General features: G+C 36.3%; 2 protein-coding genes across 6 annotated transcripts; both read right to left on the minus strand.

Annotated features, from left to right (window-relative positions):
* Nucleotides 1–413: 413 nt before the first annotated feature.
* On the minus strand, nt 414–27,905 carry LOC122970725 (C-C motif chemokine 2-like). 5 transcript variants are annotated; one of them, XM_044336897.1, is made up of 4 exons: nt 13,227–13,452; nt 12,592–12,745; nt 997–1,078; nt 414–635 (listed from the first exon to the last, which is right to left on the minus strand). In XM_044336897.1, exons 1-4 carry the CDS (start codon nt 13,294–13,296, stop codon nt 585–587), a joined length of 357 nt encoding a protein of 118 aa, XP_044192832.1. In that variant the 5' UTR covers nt 13,297–13,452; the 3' UTR covers nt 414–584. The 5 variants fall into 5 exon arrangements, with proteins under 5 accessions (XP_044192832.1, XP_044192829.1, XP_044192831.1 ...); XM_044336894.1 differs by lacking the exon at nt 997–1,078 and adding an exon at nt 11,444–11,525 and having other exon boundaries at nt 13,227–13,449; XM_044336896.1 differs by lacking the exons at nt 414–635; nt 997–1,078 and adding exons at nt 10,894–11,082; nt 11,444–11,525 and having other exon boundaries at nt 13,227–13,450.
* LOC122970727 (C-C motif chemokine 2-like) lies at nt 17,741–20,427 on the minus strand. The gene is made up of 4 exons (XM_044336901.1): nt 20,191–20,427; nt 19,556–19,709; nt 18,319–18,400; nt 17,741–17,962 (listed from the first exon to the last, which is right to left on the minus strand). Exons 1-4 carry the CDS (start codon nt 20,258–20,260, stop codon nt 17,933–17,935), a joined length of 336 nt encoding a protein of 111 aa, XP_044192836.1. The 5' UTR covers nt 20,261–20,427; the 3' UTR covers nt 17,741–17,932.
* Nucleotides 27,906–27,940: the final 35 nt, after the last annotated feature.

Consider the following 27,940-nt stretch of genomic DNA (forward strand, 5'->3'; position numbering starts at 1 on the left):
TAGCATGTCATCTTTAATACAGTTATTCCAGTTCTGTCCAACTCCACATAAAACCCAAACAAACTCCCCATACAATCAAAAATAGTTGTTTTGTATGGATTAAAAACATGAGATACATGTTCATTTGTGAGCTTTAGAGGTGTTGGCAGGTGGATTTTTCAGCATTGGAGAGTATGTGCCATGCTAACTGTTTCCCAGCAGTCTTTATACTATAATCTAGGCAGTGTTGGTTGTAACTTAATCCTACAGACATGAGAGTAACTCTCAGCAACAAAGTAAATACGTGTATTTCCCAAAGTGGGGGAGATTTTATGATATTTTCCTTAATTCCACAATCTTTCACAGATTTTCAGGGATGTTTTTGTCCCAAGCTGTCAATACAGCATATCAGTACAGCAACCACAGCAATACAATGTTTTTCAATGCTTGCTTTATTAGTTTATAAGATGTCATGATTTCTGCAAAGCCATTAGTAAAATATGTATTTAGAAATAGAGGAAATAAAACATTTTATCTTAGTTAGTAGAAAACTTTAACAGAAATTAGCGCCAGCATTCTGCTCAGAAGGTCATGATGCATCATCTTCATTTTGGTTGATGAAGGCTTTTCACAAGGTCTTTGCAAATTATTCCTTTCTGTGGAGAGAAACAGTTCACTTCAGCTTGGAAAGTTAAAAGTCCAACATTATAGAAATTAAGATTTTCACATATATGCTGCATTTGATTTGAAGTCACAGACTAAATTTCCTAAATGCCAAATAAGACGACACACATTAAAACTTGTTAATAGTGTAGAGGTTGGGTATGTTCCCTCAAACTGCACCTGACAATGTGTTATCAAATGAACAACATCCTTAAGATTATTGTTGACTTTGGAAAGTCTAAGAAAAGAAAACATCAATATAGAAATACAAAACCATCAAGATCAACAAGATTTCTTTGTTTATGTTTCTTTCAGTTGTAAATTTCAACTTAAACACGTGTTCTCCAGACTTACTTTTTTTAACTTCTCAATTCTTGTTGTGAGCCAGCTGGCTCTTGGGTCCACACAGTATTGCTTGTTACTCTCGGTGACAAAGCTGTAGAGTTAAAAATACAGATAAGAGAAAAAAATGTATATTTCATACAACCAATTTGCCCCAAGCCATGAAAACAGTATTAGCTTTAAAAGCATAGTATGACATTTTAATGTTTCTTACTTTGTTGCTGAGAGTTAGAAGAAATGAATCAATACCACTTTCATGTCTGTGCATTAAGTATAGTTCAAAAGCTGAGAGATGATTAGCTTAGCTTAGCATAAACAGTGGAGGTGTGGAGAAACAGCTAGTCTGACTAGCTGAATGTTGTGTTGAATTTGTTTTCTTTTTCATAAAGCATTTCCAAAGCTGATTTTTCCAAAAAAAAAAAAAAAAAAAAAGGAAAAAAGAAATTGTAACCTGCATTGTTTACATGTGTTTACTTGCAAACAGTCTAATTCCTCACTGCCTTTGCTGGTACATTACTGCATATTTCAGTGCTTTGCCTCCACATGTAGATCAGTGAAATACTATAAATCCAATGAGAGGATTGTGCATTGTGTCAAATGAGGACCTGCTCTTGAAAACAACATTGCTCCACAGTGCAGGACTAAAACTTATATGAACACAGTCCTGGTCCTCCTGGCTGGATAGGCTACTGAATCTCAACTACAGATAGATTATGTTCACATGGTGCATTTTCCAAGACTGTGTGATGTTGCAGAAATAACTTTAATATTGGGAACATAAGGTAACTGGAGGTGTAATTAAAGAGGAACTGGACAGTAGAAGAGAAGATGCAATACAGTGTTGCACCACAGCACTCGGTTTACAACATGTATCTCAAAAATATGTGCAAGATGCTGCAGTATTATAGGAAATGTAAAAGCAATGTAGTTGAATGGGGCTGATTTTACACAGCTTGGTCAAATTAGGTCAACCTAAGGTTTCATTTTTTTAAAACCCATGTGAGTAGCTTTGAATAGGGTGTATATACAGTATTGTATAGATGTCGCCCTCTTAAATTAACTAAATTAACTTTCACTGTGATTCTGAAAGTTCTTCACATTAAATCTGGTTCATCTGCTCATGATTAGCTTTGTAGTGAAAACTGATCAAACACAACGCACCACAAATACAGATAGAAAATGAAGCTCGTGTGTCATTGAATACTTTCCCTTACATGTAAGCATGTACTTTACAAGGCAAGAGGTCTTTCTTCTGCACATAGCAGGCATCGACATGCTCACTGATGGTGACATTTGAGGTTTTGGTACAGCAGTGTAACGGGATGTCTCCCACGCTCGGGAGCTTACCCGTGGTACACTGACATTGCCCTAAAACACAGATCATACAGACAGAAAAACATTAGTATAGTAATAAAATACTGTAAATAAATTAGTGCGGCATAGACTTACAAATGCAGTTTAGCTGCATTTGTCATCTATAAGAACTCACCAATAGGCACTATGGTGTGTGGAATAAATAATCCAAAATTTACAAATTGCTAATGCATTAACCAATATGTCTAAAGGATGTTTTGTTTTCCTCAGTTTAAGTTTTGAATTCACACAGTAACCAAGAACAAAGAACCATGTGATTTACAGTGATAACTGATAATAAAGCCTCTCATCAGCTATTCATGTTTGACTTCAATTTGTGCCTTAAAACATGCTATTTCATGGTCAGACAGTTTATAAGCATATCTTCAATTATCCTTCAAAAGCTACTTTACTCACTATCAGTCAAAGCCACACTCACCTTGTCCAGGGAGAAAAAGCAGCATGATGAAACACATGCAAGTCAGTCCAAAGCCAGTAGAGAAAGCCATCCTGGGTCCAATATGGTCAACGTGTGTGTACAGTAAAGATCTGGTAATAATGAACCATGAAACTCTTATACTGTCCAGTCACAGAGCGGTTAATCTCTGACTTTCTAGACGAACATTTTTTGGTATAAAGGCAGCAAAAAGGAGGAAACACACACCCTCTCATTGCTCATGTAGAGATAAAAGCAACACCAGGTGTCTTTGTGACTGGCTGCTCAATGTTCCTCCCTAAAACAGATTCAGTAACGGTGTGACATATTGAAATGACAGACAAAAATGTTTATTAAAGTTCAAACCATGACCTTTATTGTCAAGCCACAAGTTGAACCACACACTTAGCTAGCTATACAAAATGAGATTTGCCTTCAACTACATAAGCATTTCTTTGTAGCAAGAGAGAATGACCTTTTCCTGTTATCCTTCACATGCTATCTAGTATGTTTGGATGTGTGGAAATATCCGCACCTTTCCAAAAGTCCTCTGCAGGCATCTGTTTGATTTGTCTTTGGATTGATTGAAATGTATTTATGGGGACCATGTACAGTTTTAAACATAAACATTAACATTTGATGTACTGCACCAGAGTTAGCTTAATTTAACTTAGCTTAATTTAGCTTCCACTCCACTACATTTTAGAGGGAAATATTGTACTTTCTACTCCACTACATTTATTTGACAGCTTTAGTTACTTTTCAGATGAAGATTTGACACAATGGATAATATAACAAGCTTTTAAAATACAACACATTGTTAAAGATGAAACCAGTGGTTTCCAACCTTTTTGGCTTTTGACGTCTTTCAAAAAGCAGTGTGTAGTCGGGGTCACATTTCAGATGTCTATGAGTTGTTAACAGCTCCACCAAATAGTGATTTTTCCCTCTAAACTTCTCACGTGTTCATTTCAGTAAATGTTCAAATGATCCGATATTTCACCAAAAATCAATGATTAGAGAAAAACTCCAAAAACTCAAAACAGATTTTTGTATCAGACCTTTGTATTTTCTTCTTTTCTCTCCCATTAATCATCTCATGACACCTCAGATTTATCTGGTGACCCTTTGGAGGGGCCCGACCCTTAGGTTGGGAACCACTGGACTAAACTTGTTAACTGTATAAAAAGTACTTGAAACTAGCTCCACCTCCAGCAGCTACAACAGTAACATGCTGCTTACACACTGATGCTTCAGTATTAATAATCTAATGATGTTATATATAATAATATATCAGTCAGAGGGAACCAAACCACTACTGCAATACTTTAACTACATCAAGATGATAATACTCATTTACTTTTACTTCAGTAGGATTTTTCGTGCAGGACTTTTACTTGTAATGGAGTATTTATACATTACTGTATTGGTACTTTTACTAAAGTAAAGGATCTGAGTACTTCTTCTTCCACTGCCTGTAACCAAGAGTTCACTACTATATAATCCAATTTGTTTTATAGGATACATTTCAACTAGAGATATAACTGGAGTGATAAAGACTCTGATCTGAATTAAATTCAATCTGTGCATTTTCACACTCAGTTTAGTCACCAATCCTCAGTGGCCCTTCAAAACTAGTTAGTAGTAGTCAAAACCACACTCACCTTGTTCAGGGAAGATCAGCAGCATGATGAAACACGAGAGACAGTCCATAGCTAACTGAGAAAGGCATCCTGGGTCCAAGTGTGTCTCTGTGCAGTAGCACATCTGGTAAAAGTGAGTGATGGAGAGTCTGATTCTTATCACTCACTCTATCGAGTCCACCACCAGAGTCACAGAGGAGGAATGTTAAAGCTCTGATCCCTAAAAGAACAAGCACACCCTCCTTCCAGAGAAAGATGAGCACCATCTGTTCTTTGACTCTTCACTCAGTGTTCAAGTTGTGTAAATTCAATTATTGAAGTTTGGATGTAACAATTCAAGTTAAGTAAAAAAAAAAAATCAAGTTGCTCAAATTATATCAGTCAAATTCAGAAACCGAAATTCATGATGAAATGAAGTGATCATGACTCATAGTGTTTGTGTACTGAACTCTTAAAGATGACCCCCAGATATGTTTTAAGACATATGGATATACTTACTTTGAATAATAATATTTTTGACTGGACTTTAAAGTATAGTGAGATGGACTTGCGGATGAACAACCTTTTAGTGAACTACTTACTGTATATAAGGACAGAGTGCAGTGGGATGTGTGCTGAGATTGATAAGCTGCACAGAATGAAGAAAACATCTGGATTGGCCGTTGTAGTTGCAACAGATGTGAGCATACCCAATATGCGCTCCAATCAAAAGTTTAGAATAAATAAAAACAAGCTGGACCAGAGAGTGTTGAGTAATCTGATATACTTTTTGTTTATAATTTACAGAAACAACAAGCAGAGAGTTTAATGAGAGGATCAATACCTGTACAGTATATATTAAACTACAGTCTATTCTGGCTTTTTCCAAAGGCAAAAAAAAGTCTACAAGTACCTGGAAAGGTCACAAATTAACACATTGTATCTTGCTTGTAATCTGACAAAAAACAAAATGTAAAAATTACACTTTGGGTCTTACATAGGATAGCTGCTTCCAGTCTTTTGGCTAAGCCAAGCTAACCACCTCCCAGCTGTAGCCCATACTTAACATGCAGACATTAGCTAGCCTAGCTAACCCTCTCCTGGCTCTAGCTTCATATTTAGTGCACAAGAGTGCTTGGGAAACCCTGGTAGCCTGATGGTTAAGGTGCATACCACATAACGCAACATGTCCTGTCTCTCTCCACACTTTGACTGTCAAATAAAGGCAAAGTGACCCCCCCCCCCCCAAAAAATACATGAAAGAGCTAACCTTCTTATTTAACTCTGCAAGAAAACAAAAACATGTATTTCCCAATATCATTCTTGGTCTGCCCACTCATTCTTGGCTTGGTAGGGGACACTGACACACCACAAACACAGACCATTGTGTGAGTGTACTTTTATTTACATATAAGCACATATTTTACAATTATCAAATGTGTTTTCCTTCTGTTCAAAGCAGGCATTGACAGGTTGTTTAATGGTAAAGTTTTAGGCCTTTGTACAGCAAAAGGAAATGATGTGTCCTGAACTTCATTGCCGAGGGCTGTAACATTGTGGACACACTTTAATGCAGCATATATAAAATAACAGTAAGTCAAATTTATTTGATCTATACGATACAATTTGAGATGATTTTCTTATCCTACCTAGACAAAGCTACACTCACCTTGGACAGAAAGGAAAAGCAGTATATGGTTAAACATGAGAGACTTCCAAAGCTAAGAGAGGAAGGCATCCTGTGTCCCAGTATGTGTCTCTGTACAGTAGAAATCTGGTGAAAGTGAACGATGAAGAGCTGGTTCTACAGTAAAGCAGTGACTTGTGAGAAGAAAAATCATTTCTACATAGAACACACAACCCTTCTTTCTAGAGAAAGGGGAACACTGCTGTCCTTCTGAGTGGTTACTCAATGATTCTGACAACATGTTTCTTGCCTAAAGGGATTAAAAAAATATGTAAGCAGATATATTGTCTTCAGTACTGGTGTGATATGTTGATGCTGCTATGAGACAAAAAATATTTCCATGTTAAAACCACAAATGTGGAAGGAAAAAATGCGTAACAATGAAATGTACCAGTTACATTGAAATATTGAAACACCACTGTATTTATAGCAATAAAATTTCATTATTAACTATTTTGACACCATCAGTCTGAATTTACGTGGTTTGAACTCCCCTCTTTGAAATTTCCAGTGGAATCTTTCAAGTTGAGGAATTCCAAAAAAACCTTAATTTGCCCCAATTAAAGTTTAGATCTACAAAAAATCAAGTTGCTCATGTTGAATGTTGGATAGGTCAAATTCAAGATGAAAAATTCAAAGAAAGTCAGAATACCAGTAAAACTCACCATGAATATAACATTATGAGTCATATACTGCTTTTGTACTTAAGTATTTCTACTTTCACCTGTTGATAATACATTGCAATTCTGATAAAAGCCAGCTGCTTTTGGAATACAGTAGACTGAGAAATGTAAATCAACTTTTTAGGTGATTTTCTATCTGTGCTAAAACCTTAATGCAGTTTTGGCATGTCAATAAATATTTTATAATCAGGATGTTCAGCTACTATTCAATGACTTTCATTGTCTTCCTTGGTGAAAAATGACGATGGGAATTTAGCATGTTATCTTTAATACAGTTATTCCAGTTCTGTCCAACTCCACATAAAACCCAAACAAACTCCCCATACAATCAAAAATAGTTGTTTTGTATGGATTAAAAACATGAGATACATGTTCATTTGTGAGCTTTAGAGGTGTTGGCAGGTGGATTTTTCAGCATTGGAGAGTATGTGCCATGCTAGCTGTTTCCCAGCAGTCTTTATACTATAATCTAGGCAGTGTTGGTTGTAACTTAATCCTACAGACATGAGAGTAACTCTCAGCAACAAAGTAAATACGTGTATTTCCCAAAGTGGGGGAGATTTTATGATATTTTCCTCAATTCCTGATAATATATCAGTCAGAGGGAACCAAACCACTACTGCAATACTTTAACTACATCAAGATGATAATACTCATTTACTTTTACTTCAGTAGGATTTTTCGTGCAGGACTTTTACTTGTAATGGAGTATTTATACATTACTATATTGGTACTTTTACTAAAGTAAAGGATCTGAGTACTTCTTCAGATCCATTATATATAATAATATATCAGTCAGAGGGAACCAAACCACTACTGCAATACTTTAACTACATCAAGATGATAATACTCATTTACTTTTACTTCAGTAGGATTTTTCGTGCAGGACTTTTACTTGTAATGGAGTATTTATACTTTGCTGTATTGGTACTTTTACTAAAGTAAAGGATCTGAGTAATTCAGAAACCGAAATTCAAGATGAAAACTAGGACACCCTCAGAGGACTCACCATGAAAATGAAGTGATCATGATTCATAGTGTTTGTGTATTGAACTCTTAAAGATGACCTCCAGATGTTGTTTTGATGATGTTTTAAGACATATGGATATACTTACTTTGAATAATAACTTGTGGCCCCTTTAACTACATCAAGATGATAATACTTATTTACTTTTACTTCAGTAGGATTTTTCGTGCAGGACTTTTACTTGTAATGGAGTATTTATACATTACTGTATTGGTACTTTTACTAAAGTAAAGGATCTGAGTACTTCTTCTTCCACTGCCTGTAACCAAGAGTTCACTACTATATAATCCAATTTGTTTTATAGGATACATTTCATCTAGAGATATAACTGGAGTGATAAAGACTCTGATCTGAATTAAATTCAATCTGTGCATTTTCACACTCAGTTTAGTCACCAATCCTCAGTGGCCCTTCAAAACTAGTCAGTAGTAGTCAAAACCACACTCACCTTGTTCAGGGAAGATCAGCAGCATGATGAAACACATGAGAGACAGTTCATAGCTAACTGAGAAAGGCATCCTGGGTCCAAGTGTGTCTCTGTACAGTAGCACATCTGGTAAAAGTGAGTGATGGAGAGTCTGATTCTTATTGCTCACTCTATCGAGTCCACCACCAGAGTCACAGAGGAGGAATGTTAAAGCTCTGATCCCTAAAAGAACAAGCACACCCTCCTTCCAGAGAAAGATGAGCACCATCTGTTCTTTGACTCTTCACTCAGTGTTCAAGTTGTGACTTCAAAAAACATTTTCAAGTTTTGCAAATTCAATTATTGAAGTTTGGATGTAAAAATTCAAGTTAAGTAAAAAAAAAAAAAAAAAATCAAGTTGCTCAAATTATATCAGTCAAATTCAGAAACCGAAATTCATGATGAAATGAAGTGATCATGAATCATAGTGTTTGTGTACTGAACTCTTAAAGATGACCTCCAGATATGTTTTAAGACATATGGATATACTTACTTTGAATAATATTATTTTTGACTGGACTTTAAAGTATAGTGAGATGGACTTGCGGATGAACAACCTTTTAGTGAACTACTTACTGTATATAAGGACAGAGTGCAGTGGGATGTGTGCTGAGATTGATAAGCTGCACAGAATGAAGAAAACATCTGGATTGGCTGTTGTAGTTGCAAGAGATATACCCAATATGCGCTCCAATCAAAAGTTTAGAATAAATAAAAACAAGCTGGACCAGAGAGTGTTGAGTAATCTGATATACTTTTTGTTTAGAATTTACAGAAAGAACAAGCAGAGAGTTTAATGAGAAGATCAATACCTGTACAGTATATATTAAACTACAGTCTATTCTGGCTTTTTCCAAAGGCAAAAAAAAGTCTACAAGTACCTGGAAAGGTCACAAATTAACACATTGTATCTTGCTTGTAATCTGACAAAAAACAAAATGTAAAAATTACACTTTGGGTCTTACATAGGATAGCTGCTTCCAGTCTTTTGGCTAAGCTAAGCTAACCACCTCCCAGCTGTAGCCCATATTTGACATGCAGACATTAGCTAGCCTAGCTAACCCCAGCAGGAGGGAATGATGTGTCCTGAACTTCATTGCCGAGGGCTGTAACATTGTGGACACACTTTAATGCAGCATATACAAAATAACAGTAAATCAAATTTATTTGATGTATACGATACAATTTGAGATGATTTTCTTATCCTACCTAGACAAAGCTACACTCACCTTGGACAGAAAGGAAATGTTTCAATGTTTAACCATATAAACATGAGAGACTTCCAAAGCTAAGAGAGGAAGGCATCCTGTGTCCCAGTATGTGTCTCTGTACAGTAGAAATCTGGTGAAAGTGAACGATGAAGAGCTGGTTCTACAGTAAAGCAGTGACTTGTGAGAAGAAAAATCATTTCTACATAGAACACACAACCCTTCTTTCTAGAGAAAGGGGAACACTGCTGTCTTTCTGAGTGGTTACTCAATGATTCTGACAACATGTTTCTTGCCTAAAGGGATTAAAAAAATATGTAAGCAGATATATTGTCTTCAGTACTGGTGTGATATGTTGATGCTGCTATGAGACAAAAAATATTTCCATGTTAAAACCACAAATGTGGAAGGAAAAAATGCGCAACGATGAAATGTACCAGTTACATTGAAATATTGAAACACCACTGTATTTATAGCAATAAAATTTCATTATTAACTATTTTGACACCATCAGTCTGAATTTACGTGGTTTGAACTCCCCTCTTTGAAATTTCCAGTGGAATCTTTCAAGTTGAGGAATTCCAAAAAAACCTTAATTTGCCCCAATTAAAGTTTAGATCTACAAAAAATCAAGTTGCTCATGTTGAATGTTGGATAGGTCAAATTCAAGATGAAAAATTCAAAGAAGGTCAGAATACCAGTAAAACTCACCATGAATATAACATTATGAGTCATATACTGCTTTTGTACTTAAGTATTTCTACTTTCACCTGTTGATAATACATTGCAATTCTGATAAAAGCCAGCTGCTTTTGGAATACAGTAGACTGAGAAATGTAAATCAACTTTTTAGGTGATTTTCTATCTGTGCTAAAACCTTAATGCAGTTTTGGCATGTCAATAAATATTTTATAATCAGGATGTTCAGCTACTATTCAATGACTTTCATTGTCTTCCTTGGTGAAAAATGACGATGGGAATTTAGCATGTCATCTTTAATACAGTTATTCCAGTTCTGTCCAACTCCACATAAAACCCAAACAAACTCCCCATACAATCAAAAATAGTTTTTTGTACGAATTAAAAACATGAGATACATGTTCATTTGTGAGCTTTAGAGGTGTTGGCAGGTGGATTTTTCAGAATTGGAGAGTATGTGCCATGCTAACTGTTTCCCAGCAGTCTTTATACTATAATCTAGGCAGTGTTGGTTGTAACTTAATCCTACAGACATGAGAGTAACTCTCAGCAACAAAGTAAATACGTGTATTTCCCAAAGTGGGGGAGATTTTATGATATTTTCCTTAATTCCACAATCTTTCACAGATTTTCAGGGATGTTTTTGTCCCAAGCTGTCAATACAGCATATCAGTACAGCAACCACACCAATACAATGTTTTTCAATGCTTGCTTTATTAGTTTATAAGATGTCATGATTTCTGCAGAGCCATTAGTAAAATATGTATTTAGAAATAGAGGAAATAAAACATTTTATCTTAGTTAGTAGAAAACTTTAACAGAAATTAGCGCCAGCATTCTGCTCAGAAGGTCATGATGCATCATCTTCATTTTGGTTGATGAAGGCTTTTCACAAGGGGTCCACAAATTATTCCGTTCTGTGGAGAGAAACAGTTCACTTCAGCTTGGAAAGTTAAAAGTCCAACATTATAGAAATTAAGATTTTCACATATATGCTGCATTTGATTTGAAGTCACAGACTAAAATTCCTAAATGCCAAATAAGACAACACACATTAAAACTTGTTAATAGTGTAGAGGTTGGGTATGATCCCTCAAACTGCACCTGACAATGTGTTATCAAATGAACAACATCCTTAAGATTATTGTTGACTTTGGAAAGTCTAAGAAAAGAAAACATCAATATAGAAATACAAAACCATCAAGATCAACAAGATTTCCTCGTTTATGTTTCTTTCAGTTGTAAATTTCAACTTAAACACGTGTTCTCCAGACTTACTTTTTTTAACTTCTCAAGTCTTGTTGTGAGCCAGCTGGCTCTTGGGTCCACACAGTATTGCTTGTTACTCTTGGTGACAAAGCTGTAGAGTTAAAAAGACAGATAAGAGAAAAAAATGTATTTCATACAACCAATTTGCCCCAAGCCATGAAAACAGCATTAACTTTAAAAGCATAGTATGACATTTTAATGTTTCTTACTTTGTTGCTGAGAGTTAGAAGAAATGAATCAATACCACTTTCATGTCTGTGCATTAAGTATAGTTCAAAAGCTGAGATATGATTAGCTTAGCTTAGCATAAACACTGGAGGTGTGGAGAAACAGCTAGCCCAACTAGCTGAATGTTGTGTTGAATGTATTTTCTCTCTCATAAAGCATTTCCAAAGCTGAGTTTTCTAAAAAAAAAAAAAAAAAAAAAGTAACCTGCATTGCTTACATGTGTTTACTTGCAAGCAGTCTTATTCCTCCACATGTAGATCAGTGAAATAGCATGCAACCAACGAGAGGATTGTGCATTGTGTCAAATGAGGGACCTGCACTTGAAAACATTGCTCCACAGTGCAGGACTAAAACTTACTGTACTAAACCACTGAATCTCAACTATAGATTGATTATGTTCACATGGTGCATTTTCCAAGACTGTGTGATGTTGCAGAAGTAACTCTGATATCGGGAACATAAGGTAACTGGAGGTGTAATTAAAGGGGTACTGGACAGTAGAAGAGAAGATGCAATACAGTGTTGCACCACAGCACTCGGTTTGCAACATGTACCTCAAAAATATGTGCAAGATGCTGCAATATTACAGGAAATGTAAAAGCAATGTAGTTGAATGGGGCTGATTTTACACAGCTTGGTCAAATTAGGTCAACCTAAGGTTTCATTTTTTTAAAACCCATGTGAGTAGCTTTGTTTACAGTCTATGAAGGCTGAATAGCATGTATATACAGTATTGTATAGATGTCGTCCTCTTAAATTAACTAAATTAACGCTCACAGTGATTCCTAGGAGTGATTCCAAGAAGTTCTTCACATTAAATCTGGTTCGTCTGCTCATGATAAGCTTTGTAGGGAAAACTGATCAAACACAACGCACCACAAATACAGATAGAAAATGAAGCTTGTGTGTCATTGAATACTCTCCCTTACATGTAAGCATGTATTTTACAAGGCCGGAAGTCTTTCTTCTGTTCATAGCAGGCATCAACAGGCTCACTGATGGTGGCATTTGAGGTTTCAGTACAGCAGTCAATCGGGATGTTTCCCACTTTTGGGGGCTTACCCTTGGTACACTGACGTTGCCCTACAATGCAGCACATACAGACACAGAAAAACATTAGTATAGTAATAAAATACTGTAAATAAATTAGTGCTGCATAGACTTACAAATGCCATTTAGCTGCATTTGTCATTTATAAGAACTCACCAATAAGCACTATGGTATGTGGGTTAAATCATCCAAAATTTACAAATTGCTAATGCATAAACCAATATGTCTAAAGGATGTTTTGTTTTCCTCAATTTAAGTGTTGAGTTCACACAGTAACCAAGAGATAAATATCTGGTTTTAGCTGTTAATGTCATTGTATCCAATTTCTTTTCATCTGATACAATTTGATGTGACTTACAGTGATAAGTGATGATAAAGCCTCTCATCAGCTATTCATGTTTGACTTCAATTTGTGCCTTAAAACATGCTATTTCATGGTCAGACAGTTTATAAGCATATCTTCGGTTATCCTTCAAAAGCTACTTTATTCACTAGCAGTCAAAGCCACACTCACCTTGTCCAGGGAGAAAAAGCAGCATGATGAAACACATGCAAGTCAGTCCAAAGCCAGTAGAGAAAGCCATCCTGGGTCCAATATGGTCAACGTGTGTGTACAGTAAAGATCTGGTAATAATGAACCATGAAACTCTTATACTGTCCAGTCACAGAGCGGTTAATCTCTGACTTTCTAGACGAACATTTTTTGGTATAAAGGCAGCAAAAAGGAGGAAACACACACCCCCTCTTTGCTCATGTAGAGATAAAAGCAACACCAGGTGTCTTTGTGACTGGCTGCTCAATGTTCCTCCCTAAAACAGATTCAGTAACGGTGTGACATATTGAAATGACAGACAAAAATGTTTATTAAAGTTCAAACCAAGACCTTTATTGTTAAGCCACAAGTTGAACCACACACTTAGCTAGCTATACAAAATGAGATTTGCCTTCAACTACATAAGCATTTCTTTGTAGAAAGAGAGAATGACCTGTTCCTGTCATCCTTCTCATGCTATCTAGTATGTTTGGATGTTAGCTTAACTTAATTTAGCTTAACTTAGCTTCCACTCCACTACATTTTAGAGGGAAATATTGTACTTTCTATTCCACTACATTTATTTAACAACTTTAGTTACTTTTCAGATGAAGATTTGATACAATGGGTAATATGACAAGCTTTTAAAATACAACACATTGTTAAAGATGAAACCAGTGGTTTTCAACCTTTTTGGCTTTTGACGTCTTACAAAAAGCAGCGTGTAGTCGGGGTCACATTTCAGATGTCTATGAGTTGTTAACAGCTCCACCAAATAGTGATTTTTCCCTTTAAACTTCTCACATGTTCATTTCAGTAAATGTTCAAATGATCCGATATTTCACCAAAAATCAATGATTAGAGAAAAAATCCAAAAACTCAAAACAGATTTTTGTATCAGACCTTTGTATTTTCTTCTTTTCTCTCCCATTAATCATCTCATGACACCTCAGATTTATCTGGTGACCCTTTGGAGGGGCCCGACCCTTAGGTTGGGAACCACTGGACTAAACTAGCTAACTGTATAAAAAGTACTTGAAACTAGCTCCACCTCCAGCAGCTACAACAGTAACATGCTGCTTACACACTGATGCTTCAGTATTAATAATCTAATGATGTTATATATAATAATATATCAGTCAGGGGAACCAAACCATTACTTTTACTGCAATACTTAAACTACATCAAGATGATAATACTCATTTACTTTTACTTCAGTAGGATTTTTCATGCAGGACTTTTACTTGTAATGGAGTATTTATACATTGCTGTATTGGTACTTTTACTAAAGTAAAGGATCTGAGTACTTCTTCTTCCACTGCCTGTAACCAAGAGTTCACTACTGTATAATCCAATTTGTTTTATAGGATACATTTCAACTAGAGATATAACTGGAGTGATAAAGACTCTGATCTGAGTCAAAACCACACTCACCTTGTTCAGGGAAGATCAGCAGCATGATGAAACACGAGAGACAGTCCATAGCTAACTGAGAAAGGCATCCTGGGTCCAAGTGTGTCTCTGTACAGTAGCACATCTGGTAAAAGTGAGTGATGGAGAGTCTGATTCTTATCGCTCACTCTATTGAGTCCACCACCAGAGTCACAGAGGAGGAATGTTAAAGCTCTGATCCCTAAAAGAACAAGCACATCCTCCTTCCAGAGAAAGATGAACACCATCTGTTCTTTGACTCTTCACTCAGTGTTCAAGTTGTGACTTCAAAAAACATTTTCAAGTTTTGCAAATTCAATTATTGAAGTTTGGATGTAAAAATTCAAGTTAAGTAAAAAAAAAAAAAATCAAATTGCTCAAATTATATCAGTCAAATTCAGAAACCGAAATTCATGATGAAATGAAGTGATCATGAATCATAGTGTTTGTGTACTGAACTCTTAAAGATGACCTCCAGATATGTTTTAAGACATATGGATATACTTACTTTGAATAATAATATTTTTGACTGGACTTTAAAGTATAGTGAGATGGACTTGCGGATGAACAACCTTTTAGTGAACTACTTACTGTATATAAGGACAGAGTGCAGTGGGATGTGTGCTGAGAGTGATAAGCTGCACAGAATGAAGAAAACATCTGGATTGGCCGTTGTAGTTGCAACAGATGTGAGCATACCCAATATGCACTCCAATCAAAAGTTTAGAATAAATAAAATCAAGCTGGACCAGAGAGTGTTGAGTAATCTGATATACTTTTTGTTTAGAATATACAGAAAGAACAAGCAGAGAGTTTAATGAGAAGATCAATACCTGTACAGTATATATTAAGCTACAGTCTATTCTGGCTTTTTCCAAAGGCAAAAAAAAGTCTACAAGTACCTGGAAAGGTCACAAATTAACACATTGTATCTTGCTTGTAATCTGACAAAAAACAAAATGTAAAAATTACACTTTGGGTCTTACATAGGATAGCTGCTTCCAGTCTTTTGGCAAAGCTAAACTAACCACCTCCCAGCTGTAGCCCATATTTGACATGCAGACATTAGCTAGCCTAGCTAACCCTCTCCTGGCTCTAGCCTCATATTTAGTGCACAAGAGTGCTTGGGAAACCCTGGTAGCCTAATGGTTAAGGTGCGTACCACATAACGCAACATGTCCTGTCTCTCTCCACACTTTGACTGTCAAATAAAGGCAAAGTGACCCCCCCCCCCCCCCCCAAAAAAAAAATACATGAAAGAGCTAACCTTCTTATTTAACTCTGCAAGAAAACAAAAACATGTATTTCCCAATATCATTCTTGGTCTGCCCACTCATTATTGGCTTGGTAGGGGACACTGACACACCACAAACACAGACCATTGTGTGAGTGTACTTTTATTTACATATAAGCACGTATTTTACAGTTATCAAATGTGTTTTCCTTCTGTTCAAAGCAGGCATTGACAGGTTGTTTAATGGTAAAGTTTTAGGCCTTTGTACAGCAGGAGGAAATGATGTGTCCTGAACTTCATTGCCGAGGGCTGTAACATTGTGGACACACTTTAATGCAGCATATACAAAATAACAGTAAGTCAAATTTATTTGATCTATACGATACAATTTGAGATGATTTTCTTATCCTACCTAGACAAAGCTACACTCACCTTGGACAGAAAGGAAATGTTTCAATGTTTAACCATATAAACATGAGAGACTTCCAAAGCTAAGAGAGGAAGGCATCCTGTGTCCCAGTTTGTGTCTCTGTACAGTAGAAATCTGGTGAAAGTGAACGATGAAGAGCTGGTTCAACAGTAAAGCAGTGACTTGTGAGAAGAAAAATCATTGCTACATAGAACACACAACCCCTCTTTCTAGAGAAAGGGGAACACTGCTGTCTTTCTGAGTGGTTACTCAATGATTCTGACAACATGTTTCTTGCCTAAAGGGATTAAAAAAATATGTAAGCAGATATATTGTCTTCAGTACTGGTGTGATATGTTGATGCTGCTATGAGACAAAAAATATTTCCATGTTAAAACCACAAATGTGGAAGGAAAAAATGCGTAACAATGAAATGTACCAGTTACATTGAAATATTGAAACACCACTGTATTTATAGCAATAAAATTTCATTATTAACTATTTTGACACCATCAGTCTGAATTTAACATGCAGACATTAGTTAGCCTAGCTAACCCTCTCCTGGCTCTAGCTTCATATTTAGTGCACAAGAGTGCTTGGGAAACCCTGGTAGCCTAATGGTTAAGGTGCATTAGGCTCCCCTCTTAAACTCCCCTCGTTTGCCCCAATTAAAGTTTAGATCTACAAAAAAATCAAGTTGCTCATGTTGAATGTTGGATAGGTCAAATTCAAGATGAAAAATTCAAAGAAAGTCAGAATACCAGTAAAACTCACCGTGAATATAACATTATCAGTCATATACTGCTTTTGTATTTAAGTATTTCTACTTTCACCTGTTGATAATACATTGCAATTCTGATAAAAGCCAGCTGCTTTTGGAATACAGTAGACTGAGAAATGTAAATCAACTTTTTAGGTGATTTTCTATCTGTGCTAAAACCTTAATGCAGTTTTGCTACTATTCAATGACTTTCATTGTCTTCTTTGGTGAAAAATGACGATGGGAATTTAGCATGTTATCTTTAATACAGTTATTCCAGTTCTGTCCAACTCTACATAAAACCCAAACAAACTCCCCATACAATCAAAAATAGTTGTTTTGTACGAATTAAAAACATGAGATACATGTTCATTTGTGAGCTTTAGAGGTGTTGGCAGGTGGATTTTTCAGCATTGGAGAGTATGTGCCATGCTAGCTGTTTCCCAGCAGTCTTTATACTATAATCTAGGCAGTGTTGGTTGTAACTTAATCCTACAGACATGAGAGTAACTCTCAGCAACAAAGTAAATACGTGTATTTCCCAAAGTGGGGGAGATTTTATGAAATTTTCCTTAATTCCACAATCTTTCACAGATTTTCAGGGATGTTTTTGTCCCAAGCTGTCAATACAGCATATCAGTACAGCAACCACACCAATACAATGTTTTTCAATGCTTGCTTTATTAGTTTATAAGATGTCATGATTTCTGCAAAGCCATTAGTAAAATATGTATTTAGAAATAGAGGAAATGAAACATTTTATCTTAGTTAGTAGAAAACTTTAACAGAAATTAGCGCCAGCATTCTGCTCAGAAGGTCATGATGCATCATCTTCATTTTGGTTGATGAAGGCTTTACACAAGGTCTTTGCAAATTATTCCGTTCTGTGGAGAGAAACAGTTCACTTCAGCTTGGAAAGTTAAAAGTCCAACATTATAGAAATTAAGATTTTCACATATATGCTGCATTTGAAGTCACAGACTAAATTTCCTAAATGCCAAATAAGACAACACACATTCAAACTTGTTAATAGTGTAGAGGTTGGGTATGTTCCCTCAAACTGCACCTGACAATGTGTTATCAAATGAACAACTTCCTTAAGATTATTGTTGACTTTGGAAAGTCTAAGAAAAGAAAACATCAATATAGAAATACAAAACCATCAAGATCAACAAGATTTCCTCGTTTAGGATTCTTTCAGTTGTAAATTTCAACTTAAACACGTGTTCTCCAGACTTACTTTTTTTAACATCTCAAGTTTTCTTTTGAGCCAGCTGGCTTTAGGGTCCACACAGTATTGCTTGTTACTCTTGGTGACAAAGCTGTAGAGTTAAAAATACAGATAAGAGAAAAAAATGTATATTTCATACAACCAATTTGCCCCAAGCCATGAAAACAGTATTAGCTTTAAAAGCATAGTATGACATTTTAATGTTTCTTACTTTGTTGCTGAGAGTTAGAAGAAATGAATCAATACCACTTTCATGTCTGTGCATTAAGTATAGTTCAAAAGCTGAGAGATGATTAGTTTAGCTTAGCATAAACACTGGAGGTGTGGAGAAACAGCTAGCGCAACTAGCTGAATGTTGTGTTGAATGTGTTTTCTTTCTCATAAAGCATTTCCAAAGCTGATTTTTCCAAAAAAAAAAAAAAAAAAAAAAAGGAAAAAAGAAATTGTAACCTGCATTGTTTACATGTGTTTACTTGCAAACAGTCTAATTCCTCACTGCCTTTGCTGGTACATTACTGCATATTTCAGTTCATTGCCTCCACATGTAGATCAGTGAAATACTATAAATCCAATGAGAGGATTGTGCATTGTGTCAAATGAGGACCTGCTCTTGAAAACAACATTGCTCCACAGTGCAGGACTAAAACTTATATGAACACAGTCCTGGTCCTCCTGGCTGGATAGGCTACTGAATCTCAACTACAGATAGATTATGTTCACATGGTGCATTTTCCAAGACTGTGTGATGTTGCAGAAATAACTTTAATATTGGGAACATAGGTAACTGGAGGTGTAATTAAAGGGGAACTGGACAGTAGAAGAGAAGATGCAATACAGTGCTGCACCACAGCACTCGGTTTGCAACATGTACCTCAAAAATATGTGCAAGATGCTGCAATATTACAGGAAATGTAAAAGCAATGTAGTTGAATGGGGCTGATATTACACAGCTTGGTCAAATTAGGTCAACCTAAGGTTTCATTTTTTTAAAACCCATGTGAGTAGCTTTGTTTAGAGTCTATGAAGGCTGAATAGCGTGTATATACAGTATTGTATAGATGTTGTCCTCTTAAATTAACTAAATTAACGCTCACAGTGATTCCTAGGAGTGATTCCAAGAAGTTCTTCACATTAAATCTGGTTTGTCTGCTCATGATAAGCTTTGTAGGGAAAACTGATCAAACACAACGCACCACAAATACAGATAGAAAATGAAGCTTGTGTGTCATTGAATACTCTCCCTTACAGGTAAGCATGTATTTTACAAGGCCGGATGCCTTCCTTCTGTTCATAGCAGGCATCAACAGGCTCACTGATGAAGGCATTTGAGGTTTCAGTACAGCAGTCAATCGGGATGTTTCCCACTTTTGGGGGCTTACCCTTGGTACACTGACGTTGCCCTACAATGCAGCACATACAGACACAGAAAAACATTAGTATAGTAATAAAATACTGTAAATAAATTAGTGCTGCATAGACTTACAAATGCCATTTAGCTGCATTTGTCATTTATAAGAACTCACCAATAAGCACTATGGTATGTGGGTTAAATCATCCAAAATTTACAAATTGCTAATGCATAAACCAATATGTCTAAAGGATGTTTTGTTTTCCTCAATTTAAGTGTTGAGTTCACACAGTAACCAAGAGATAAATATCTGGTTTTAGCTGTTAATGTCATTGTATCCAATTTCTTTTCATCTGATACAATTTGATGTGACTTACAGTGATAAGTGATGATAAAGCCTCTCATCAGCTATTCATGTTTGACTTCAATTTGTGCCTTAAAACATGCTATTTCATGGTCAGACAGTTTATAAGCATATCTTCGGTTATCCTTCAAAAGCTACTTTATTCACTAGCAGTCAAAGCCACACTCACCTTGTCCAGGGAGAAAAAGCAGCATGATGAAACACATGCAAGTCAGTCCAAAGCCAGTAGAGAAAGCCATCCTGGGTCCAATATGGTCAACGTGTGTGTACAGTAAAGATCTGGTAATAATGAACCATGAAACTCTTATACTGTCCAGTCACAGAGCGGTTAATCTCTGACTTTCTAGACGAACATTTTTTGGTATAAAGGCAGCAAAAAGGAGGAAACACACACCCCCTCTTTGCTCATGTAGAGATAAAAGCAACACCAGGTGTCTTTGTGACTGGCTGCTCAATGTTCCTCCCTAAAACAGATTCAGTAACGGTGTGACATATTGAAATGACAGACAAAAAATGTTTATTAAAGTTCAAACCAAGACCTTTATTGTCAAGCCGCAAGTTGAACCACACACTTAGCTAGCTATACAAAATGAGATTTGCCTTCAACTACATAAGCATTTCTTTGTAGAAAGAGAGAATGACCTTTTCCTGTCATCCTTCTCATGCTATCTAGTATGTTTGGATGTTAGCTTAACTTAATTTAGCTTAACTTAGCTTCCACTCCACTACATTTTAGAGGGAAATATTGTACTTTCTATTCCACTTCATTTATTTAACAACTTTAGTTACTTTTCAGATGAAGATTTGATACAATGGGTAATATGACAAGCTTTTAAAATACAACACATTGTTAAAGATGAAACCAGTGGTTTTCAACCTTTTTGGCTTTTGACGTCTTACAAAAAGCAGCGTGTAGTCGGGGTCACATTTCAGATGTCTATGAGTTGTTAACAGCTCCACCAAATAGTGATTTTTCCCTTTAAACTTCTCACATGTTCATTTCAGTAAATGTTCAAATGATCCGATATTTCACCAAAAATCAATGATTAGAGAAAAAATCCAAAAACTCAAAACAGATTTTTGTATCAGACCTTTGTATTTTCTTCTTTTCTCTCCCATTAATCATCTCATGACACCTCAGATTTATCTGGTGACCCTTTGGAGGGGCCCGACCCTTAGGTTGGGAACCACTGGACTAAACTAGCTAACTGTATAAAAAGTACTTGAAACTAGCTCCACCTCCAGCAGCTACAACAGTAACATGCTGCTTACACACTGATGCTTCAGTATTAATAATCTAATGATGTTATATATAATAATATATCAGTCAGAGGGAACCAAACCACTACTGCAATACTTAAACTACATCAAGATGATAATACTCATTTACTTTTACTTCAGTAGGATTTTTCGTGCAGGACTTTTACTTGTAATGGAGTATTTATACATTGCTGTATTGGTACTTTTACTAAAGTAAAGGATCTGAGTACTTCTTCTTCCACTGCCTGTAACCAAGAGTTCACTACTGTATAATCCAATTTGTTTTATAGGATACATTTCAACTAGAGATATAACTGGAGTGATAAAGACTCTGATCTGAGTCAAAACCACACTCACCTTGTTCAGGGAAGATCAGCAGCATGATGAAACACGAGAGACAGTTCATAGCTAACTGAGAAAGGCATCCTGGGTCCAAGTGTGTCTCTGTGCAGTAGCACATCTGGTAAAAGTGAGTGATGGAGAGTCTGATTCTTATCACTCACTCGATCGAGTCCACCACCAGAGTCACAGAGGAGGAATGTTAAAGCTCTGATCCCTAAAAGAACAAGCACATCCTCCTTCCAGAGAAAGATGAGCACCATCTGTTCTTTGACTCTTCACTCAGTGTTCAAGTTGTGACTTCAAAAAACATTTTCAAGTTTTGCAAATTCAATTATTGAAGTTTGGATGTAAAAATTCAAGTTAAGTAAAAAAAAAAAAAAAAAATCAAGTTGCTCAAATTATATCAGTCAAATTCAGAAACCGAAATTCATGATGAAATGAAGTGATCATGACTCATAGTGTTTGTGTACTGAACTCTTAAAGATGACCTCCAGATATGTTTTAAGACATATGGATATACTTACTTTGAATAATAATATTTTTGACTGGACTTTAAAGTATAGTGAGATGGACTTGCGGATGAACAACCTTTTAGTGAACTACTTACTGTATATAAGGACAGAGTGCAGTGGGATGTGTGCTGAGAGTGATAAGCTGCACAGAATGAAGAAAACATCTGGATTGGCCGTTGTAGTTGCAACAGATGTGAGCATACCCAATATGCACTCCAATCAAAAGTTTAGAATAAATAAAAACAAGCTGGACCAGAGAGTGTTGAGTAATCTGATATACTTTTTGTTTAGAATTTACAGAAAGAACAAGCAGAGAGTTTAATGAGAAGATCAATACCTGTACAGTATATATTAAGCTACAGTCTATTCTGGCTTTTTCCAAAGGCAAAAAAAAGTCTACAAGTACCTGGAAAGGTCACAAATTAACACATTGTATCTTGCTTGTAATCTGACAAAAAACAAAATGTAAAAATTACACTTTGGGTCTTACATAGGATAGCTGCTTCCAGTCTTTTGGCTAAGCTAAGCTAACCACCTCCCAGCTGTAGCCCATGCTTAACATGCAGACATTAGCTAGCCTAGCTAACCCTCTCCTGGCTCTAGCCTCATATTTAGTGCACAAGAGTGCTTGGGAAACCCTGGTAGCCTAATGGTTAAGGTGCGTACCACATAACGCAACATGTCCTGTCTCTCTCCACACTTTGACTGTCAAATAAAGGCAAAGTGACCCCCCCCCCCCCAAAAAAAAAAATACATGAAAGAGCGAACCTTCTTATTTAACTCTGCAAGAAAACAAAAACATATATTTCCCAATATCATTCTTGGTCTGCCCACTCATTATTGGCTTGGTAGGGGACACTGACACACCACAAACACAGACCATTGTGTGAGTGTACTTTTATTTACATATAAGCACGTATTTTACAGTTATCAAATGTGTTTTCCCTCTGTTCAAAGCAGGCATTGACAGGTTGTTTAATGGTAAAGTTTTAGGCCTTTGTACAGCAAGAAACATGTTGTCAGAATCATTGAGTAACCACTCAGAAAGACAGCAGTGTTCCCCTTTCTCTAGAAAGAGGGGTTGTGTGTTCTATGTAGCAATGATTTTTCTTCTCACAAGTCACTGCTTTACTGTTGAACCAGCTCTTCATCGTTCACTTTCACCAGATTTCTACTGTACAGAGACACAAACTGGGACACAGGATGCCTTCCTGTCTTAGCTTTGGAAGTCTCTCATGTTTATATGGTTAAACATTGAAAGATTTCCTTTCTGTCCGAGGTGAGTGTAGCTTTGTCTAGGTAGGATAAGAAAATCATCTCAAATTGTATCGTATACATCAAATAAATTTGACTTACTGTTATTTTGTATATGCTGCATTAAAGTGTGTCCACAATGTTACAGCCCTCGGCAATGAAGTTCAGGACACATCGAATGATGTGTCCTGAACTTCATTGCCGACAGAAAGGAAATCTTTCAATGTTTAACCATATAAACATGAGAGACTTCCAAAGCTAAGAGAGGAAGGCATCCTGTGTCCCAGTTTGTGTCTCTGTACAGTAGAAATCTGGTGAAAGTGAACGATGAAGAGCTGGTTCAACAGTAAAGCAGTGACTTGTGAGAAGAAAAATCATTTCTACATAGAACACACAACCCCTCTTTCTAGAGAAAGGGGAACACTGCTGTCTTTCTGAGTGGTTACTCAATGATTCTGACAACATGTTTCTTGCCTAAAGGGATTAAAAAAATATGTAAGCAGATATATTGTCTTCAGTACTGGTGTGATATGTTGATGCTGCTATGAGACAAAAAATATTTCCATGTTAAAACCACAAATGTGGAAGGAAAAAATGCGTAACAATGAAATGTACCAGTTACATTGAAATATTGAAACACCACTGTATTTATAGCAATAAAATTTCATTATTAACTATTTTGACACCATCAGTCTGAATTTAACATGCAGACATTAGTTAGCCTAGCTAACCCTCTCCTGGCTCTAGCTTCATATTTAGTGCACAAGAGTGCTTGGGAAACCCTGGTAGCCTAATGGTTAAGGTGCATTAGGCTCCCCTCTTAAACTCCCCTCGTTTGCCCCAATTAAAGTTTAGATCTACAAAAAATCAAGTTGCTCATGTTGAATGTTGGATAGGTCAAATTCAAGATGAAAAATTCAAAGAAAGTCAGAATACCAGTAAAACTCACCGTGAATATAACATTATCAGTCATATACTGCTTTTGTATTTAAGTATTTCTACTTTCACCTGTTGATAATACATTGCAATTCTGATAAAAGCCAGCTGCTTTTGGAATACAGTAGACTGAGAAATGTAAATCAACTTTTTAGGTGATTTTCTATCTGTGCTAAAACCTTAATGCAGTTTTGGCATGTCAATAAATATTTTATAATCAGGATGTTAAGCTACTATTCAATGACTTTCATTGTCTTCTTTGGTGAAAAATGACGATGGGAATTTAGCATGTTATCTTTAATACAGTTATTCCAGTTCTGTCCAACTCCACATAAAACCCAAACAAACTCCCCATACAATCAAAAATAGTTGTTTTGTACGAATTAAAAACATGAGATACATGTTCATTTGTGAGCTTTAGAGGTGTTGGCAGGTGGATTTTTCAGCATTGGAGAGTATGTGCCATGCTAGCTGTTTCCCAGCAGTCTTTATACTATAATCTAGGCAGTGTTGGTTGTAACTTAATCCTACAGACATGAGAGTAACTCTCAGCAACAAAGTAAATACGTGTATTTCCCAAAATGTGGGAGGTTTTATGAAATTTTCCTCAATTTCACAATCTTTCACAGATTTTCAGGGATGTTTTTGTCCCAAGCTGTCAATACAGCATGTCAGTACAGCAACGGCACCAAGACGTTTTTCAATGCTTGCTTTATTAGTTTATAAGATGTCATGATTCCTGCAAAGCCATTAGTAAAATATGTATTTCGAAATAGAGGAAATAAAACATTTTATCTTAGTTAGTAGAAAACTTTAACAGAAATTAGCGCCAGCATTCTGCTCAGAAGGTCATGATGCATCATCTTCATTTTGGTTGATGAAGGCTTTACACAAGGTCTTCACAAGTTATTCCTCTCTGTGGAGAGAAACAGTTCACTTCAGCTTGGAAAGTTAAAAGTCCAACATTATAGAAATTAAGATTTTCACATATATGCTGCATTTGATTTGAAGTCACAGACTAAAATTCCTAAATGCAAATAAGACAACACACATTAAAACTTGTTAATAGTGTAGAGGTTGGGTATGTTCCCTCAAACTGCACCTGACAATGTGTTATCAAATGAACAACATCCTTAAGATTATTGTTGACTTTGGACAGTCTGACAAAAGAAAACATCAATATAGAAATACAAAACCATCAAGATCAACAAGATTTCCTCGTTTATGTTTCTTTCAGTTGTAAATTTCAACTTAAACACGTGTTCTCCAGACTTACTTTTTTTAACATTTCAAGTCTTCTCTTGAGCCAGCTGGCTTTAGGGTCCACGCACCGATAATTGTTACTCTTGGTGACAAAGCTGTAGAGTTAAAAATACAGATAAGAGAAAAAAATGTATATTTCATGAAACCAATTTGCCCCAAGCCATGAAAACAGCATTAACTTTAAAAGCATAGTATGACATTTTAATGTTTCTTACTTTGTTGCTGAGAGTTAGAAGAAAAGAATCGATACCACCTTCATGTCTGTGCATTAAGTATAGTTCAAAAGCTGAGAGATGATTAGCTTAGCTTAGCATAAACAGTGGAGGTGTGGAGAAACAGCTAGCCCGACTAGCTGAATGTTGTGTTGAATGTATTTTCTCTCTCATAAAGCATTTCCAAAGCTGATTTTTCAAAAAAAAAAAAAGGAAAAAAGAAATTGTAACCTGCATTGTTTACATCTGTTTACTTGCAAGCAGTCTAATTCCTCACTGCCTTTGCTGGTACATTGCTGCATATTTCAATATTTCAGTGCATTACCTCCACATGTAGATCAGTGAAATACTATAAATCCAGTGAGAAGATTGTGCATTGTGTCAAATGAGGACCTGCTCTTGAAAACATTGCTCCACAGTGCAGGACTAAAATTTATATGAACACAGTCCTGGTCCTCCTGGCTGGATAGGCTACTGAATCTCAACTATAGATAGATTATGTTCACATGGTGCATTTTCCAAGACTGTGTGATGTTGCAGAAGTAACTCTGATATCGGGAACATAAGGTAACTGGAGGTGTAATTAAAGGGGAACTGGACAGCAGAAGAGAAGATGCAATACAGTGTTGCACCACAGCACTCAGTTTGCAACATGTATCTCAAAAATATGTGCAAGATGCTGCAATATTATAGGAAATGTAAAAGCAATGTAGTTGAATGGGGCCGATTTCACACAGGTCAACCAAACGTTTCATTTATTTTTTCAACCCATGTGAGTAAATGGTAAATGGACTGTACTTGTATAGCGCCTTTCTAGTCTTCAGACCACGCTTTCACACTGCGAATCACATTCACCCATTCACACACATTCATACGCTGAATGGGTACAGGGGCTACCATGCAAGGTCCCAACCTGCCCATCTGAGGATATCTAATCATTTACACACTGATGGCACAGTCATCAGGAGCAATTTGGGGTAAAGTATGTTGCCCAAGGACATGCGGACTGGAGGAGCTGGGAATCAAAACGTCGATCTTCTAATTAGTGGATGACTTGCTCTACCTCCTGAGCCACAGCCGCCCTGAACTGTAAACAGAAGCTTTGTTTACAGTCTATGAAGGCTGAATATCGTGTATATACAGTATTGTATAGATGTCGTCCTCTTAAACTAACTAAATTAACTTTCACCGTGATTCCTAGAAGTGATTCTGAAAGTTCTTCACATTAAATCTGGTTCGTCTGCTCATGATAAGCTTTGTAAGGAAAACTGATCAAACACAACGCACCACAAATACAGAAAATGAAGCTTGTGTGTCATTGAATACTTTCCCTTACATGTAAGCATGTACTTTACAAGGCAAGAGGTCTTTCTTCTGTTCAAAGCAGGCGTCAACAATCTCCCCGATGGTGGCATTTGAGGTTTCGGTACAGCAGGCAAACGGGATGTATCCCACTTTTGGGGGCTTACTCGTGGTACACTGACGTTGCCCTACAATGCAGCACATACAGACACAGAAAAACATTAGTATAGTAATAAAATACTGTAAATAAATTAGTGCGGCATAGACTTACAAATGCCATTTAGCTGCATTTGTCATCTATAAGAACTCACCAATAGGCACTATGGTATGTGGGTTAAATCATCCAAAACTTACAACTTGCTAATGCATTAACCAATATGTCTAAAGGATGTTTTGTTTTCCTCAGTTTAAGTTTTGAATTCACACAGTAACCAAGAACATAGAACCATGTGATTAACAGTGATAACTAATAATAAAGCCTCTCATCAGCTATTCATGTTTGACTTCAATTTGTGCCTTAAAACATGTTATTTCATGGTCAGACAGTTTATAAGCATATCTTCAGTTATCCTTCAAAAGCTACTTTACTCACTAGCAGTCAAAGCCACACTCACCTTGTCCAGGTAGAAAAAGCAGCATGATGAAACACATGCAAGTCAGTCCAAAGCCAGTAGAGAAAGCCATCCTGGGTCCAATATGGTCAACGTGTGTGTACAGTAAAGATCTGGTAATAATGAACCATGAAACTCTTATATTGTCCAGTCACAGAGCGGTTAATCTCTGACTTTCTAGACGAACATTTTTTGGTATAAATGTAGCAAAAAGGAGGAAACACACA

The sequence above is a fragment of the Thunnus albacares genome, chromosome 20, assembly GCF_914725855.1.
Source record: "Thunnus albacares chromosome 20, fThuAlb1.1, whole genome shotgun sequence".
Classification (NCBI taxonomy): Eukaryota; Metazoa; Chordata; class Actinopteri; order Scombriformes; family Scombridae; genus Thunnus; species Thunnus albacares.

Coding starts and splice junctions, on each gene's coding strand:
- LOC122970725 (XM_044336897.1), bottom strand. CDS start 13,296: ATGGCTTTCTCTACTGGCTTTGGACTGACTTGCATGTGTTTCATCATG. Junction 1,079..12,591: donor TGTAAAATACATGCTTACAT/GTAAGGGAGAGT, acceptor TTAACTCTACAG/CTTTGTCACCGAGAGTAACA. Junction 636..996: donor GAATTGAGAAGTTAAAAAAA/GTAAGTCTGGAG, acceptor TTCTCTCCACAG/AAAGGAATAATTTGCAAAGA.
- LOC122970727 (XM_044336901.1), bottom strand. CDS start 20,260: ATGGCTTTCTCTACTGGCTTTGGACTGACTTGCATGTGTTTCATCATG. Junction 18,401..19,555: donor TGTAAAATACATGCTTACCT/GTAAGGGAGAGT, acceptor TTAACTCTACAG/CTTTGTCACCAAGAGTAACA. Junction 17,963..18,318: donor AACTTGAGATGTTAAAAAAA/GTAAGTCTGGAG, acceptor TTCTCTCCACAG/AACGGAATAATTTGCAAAGA.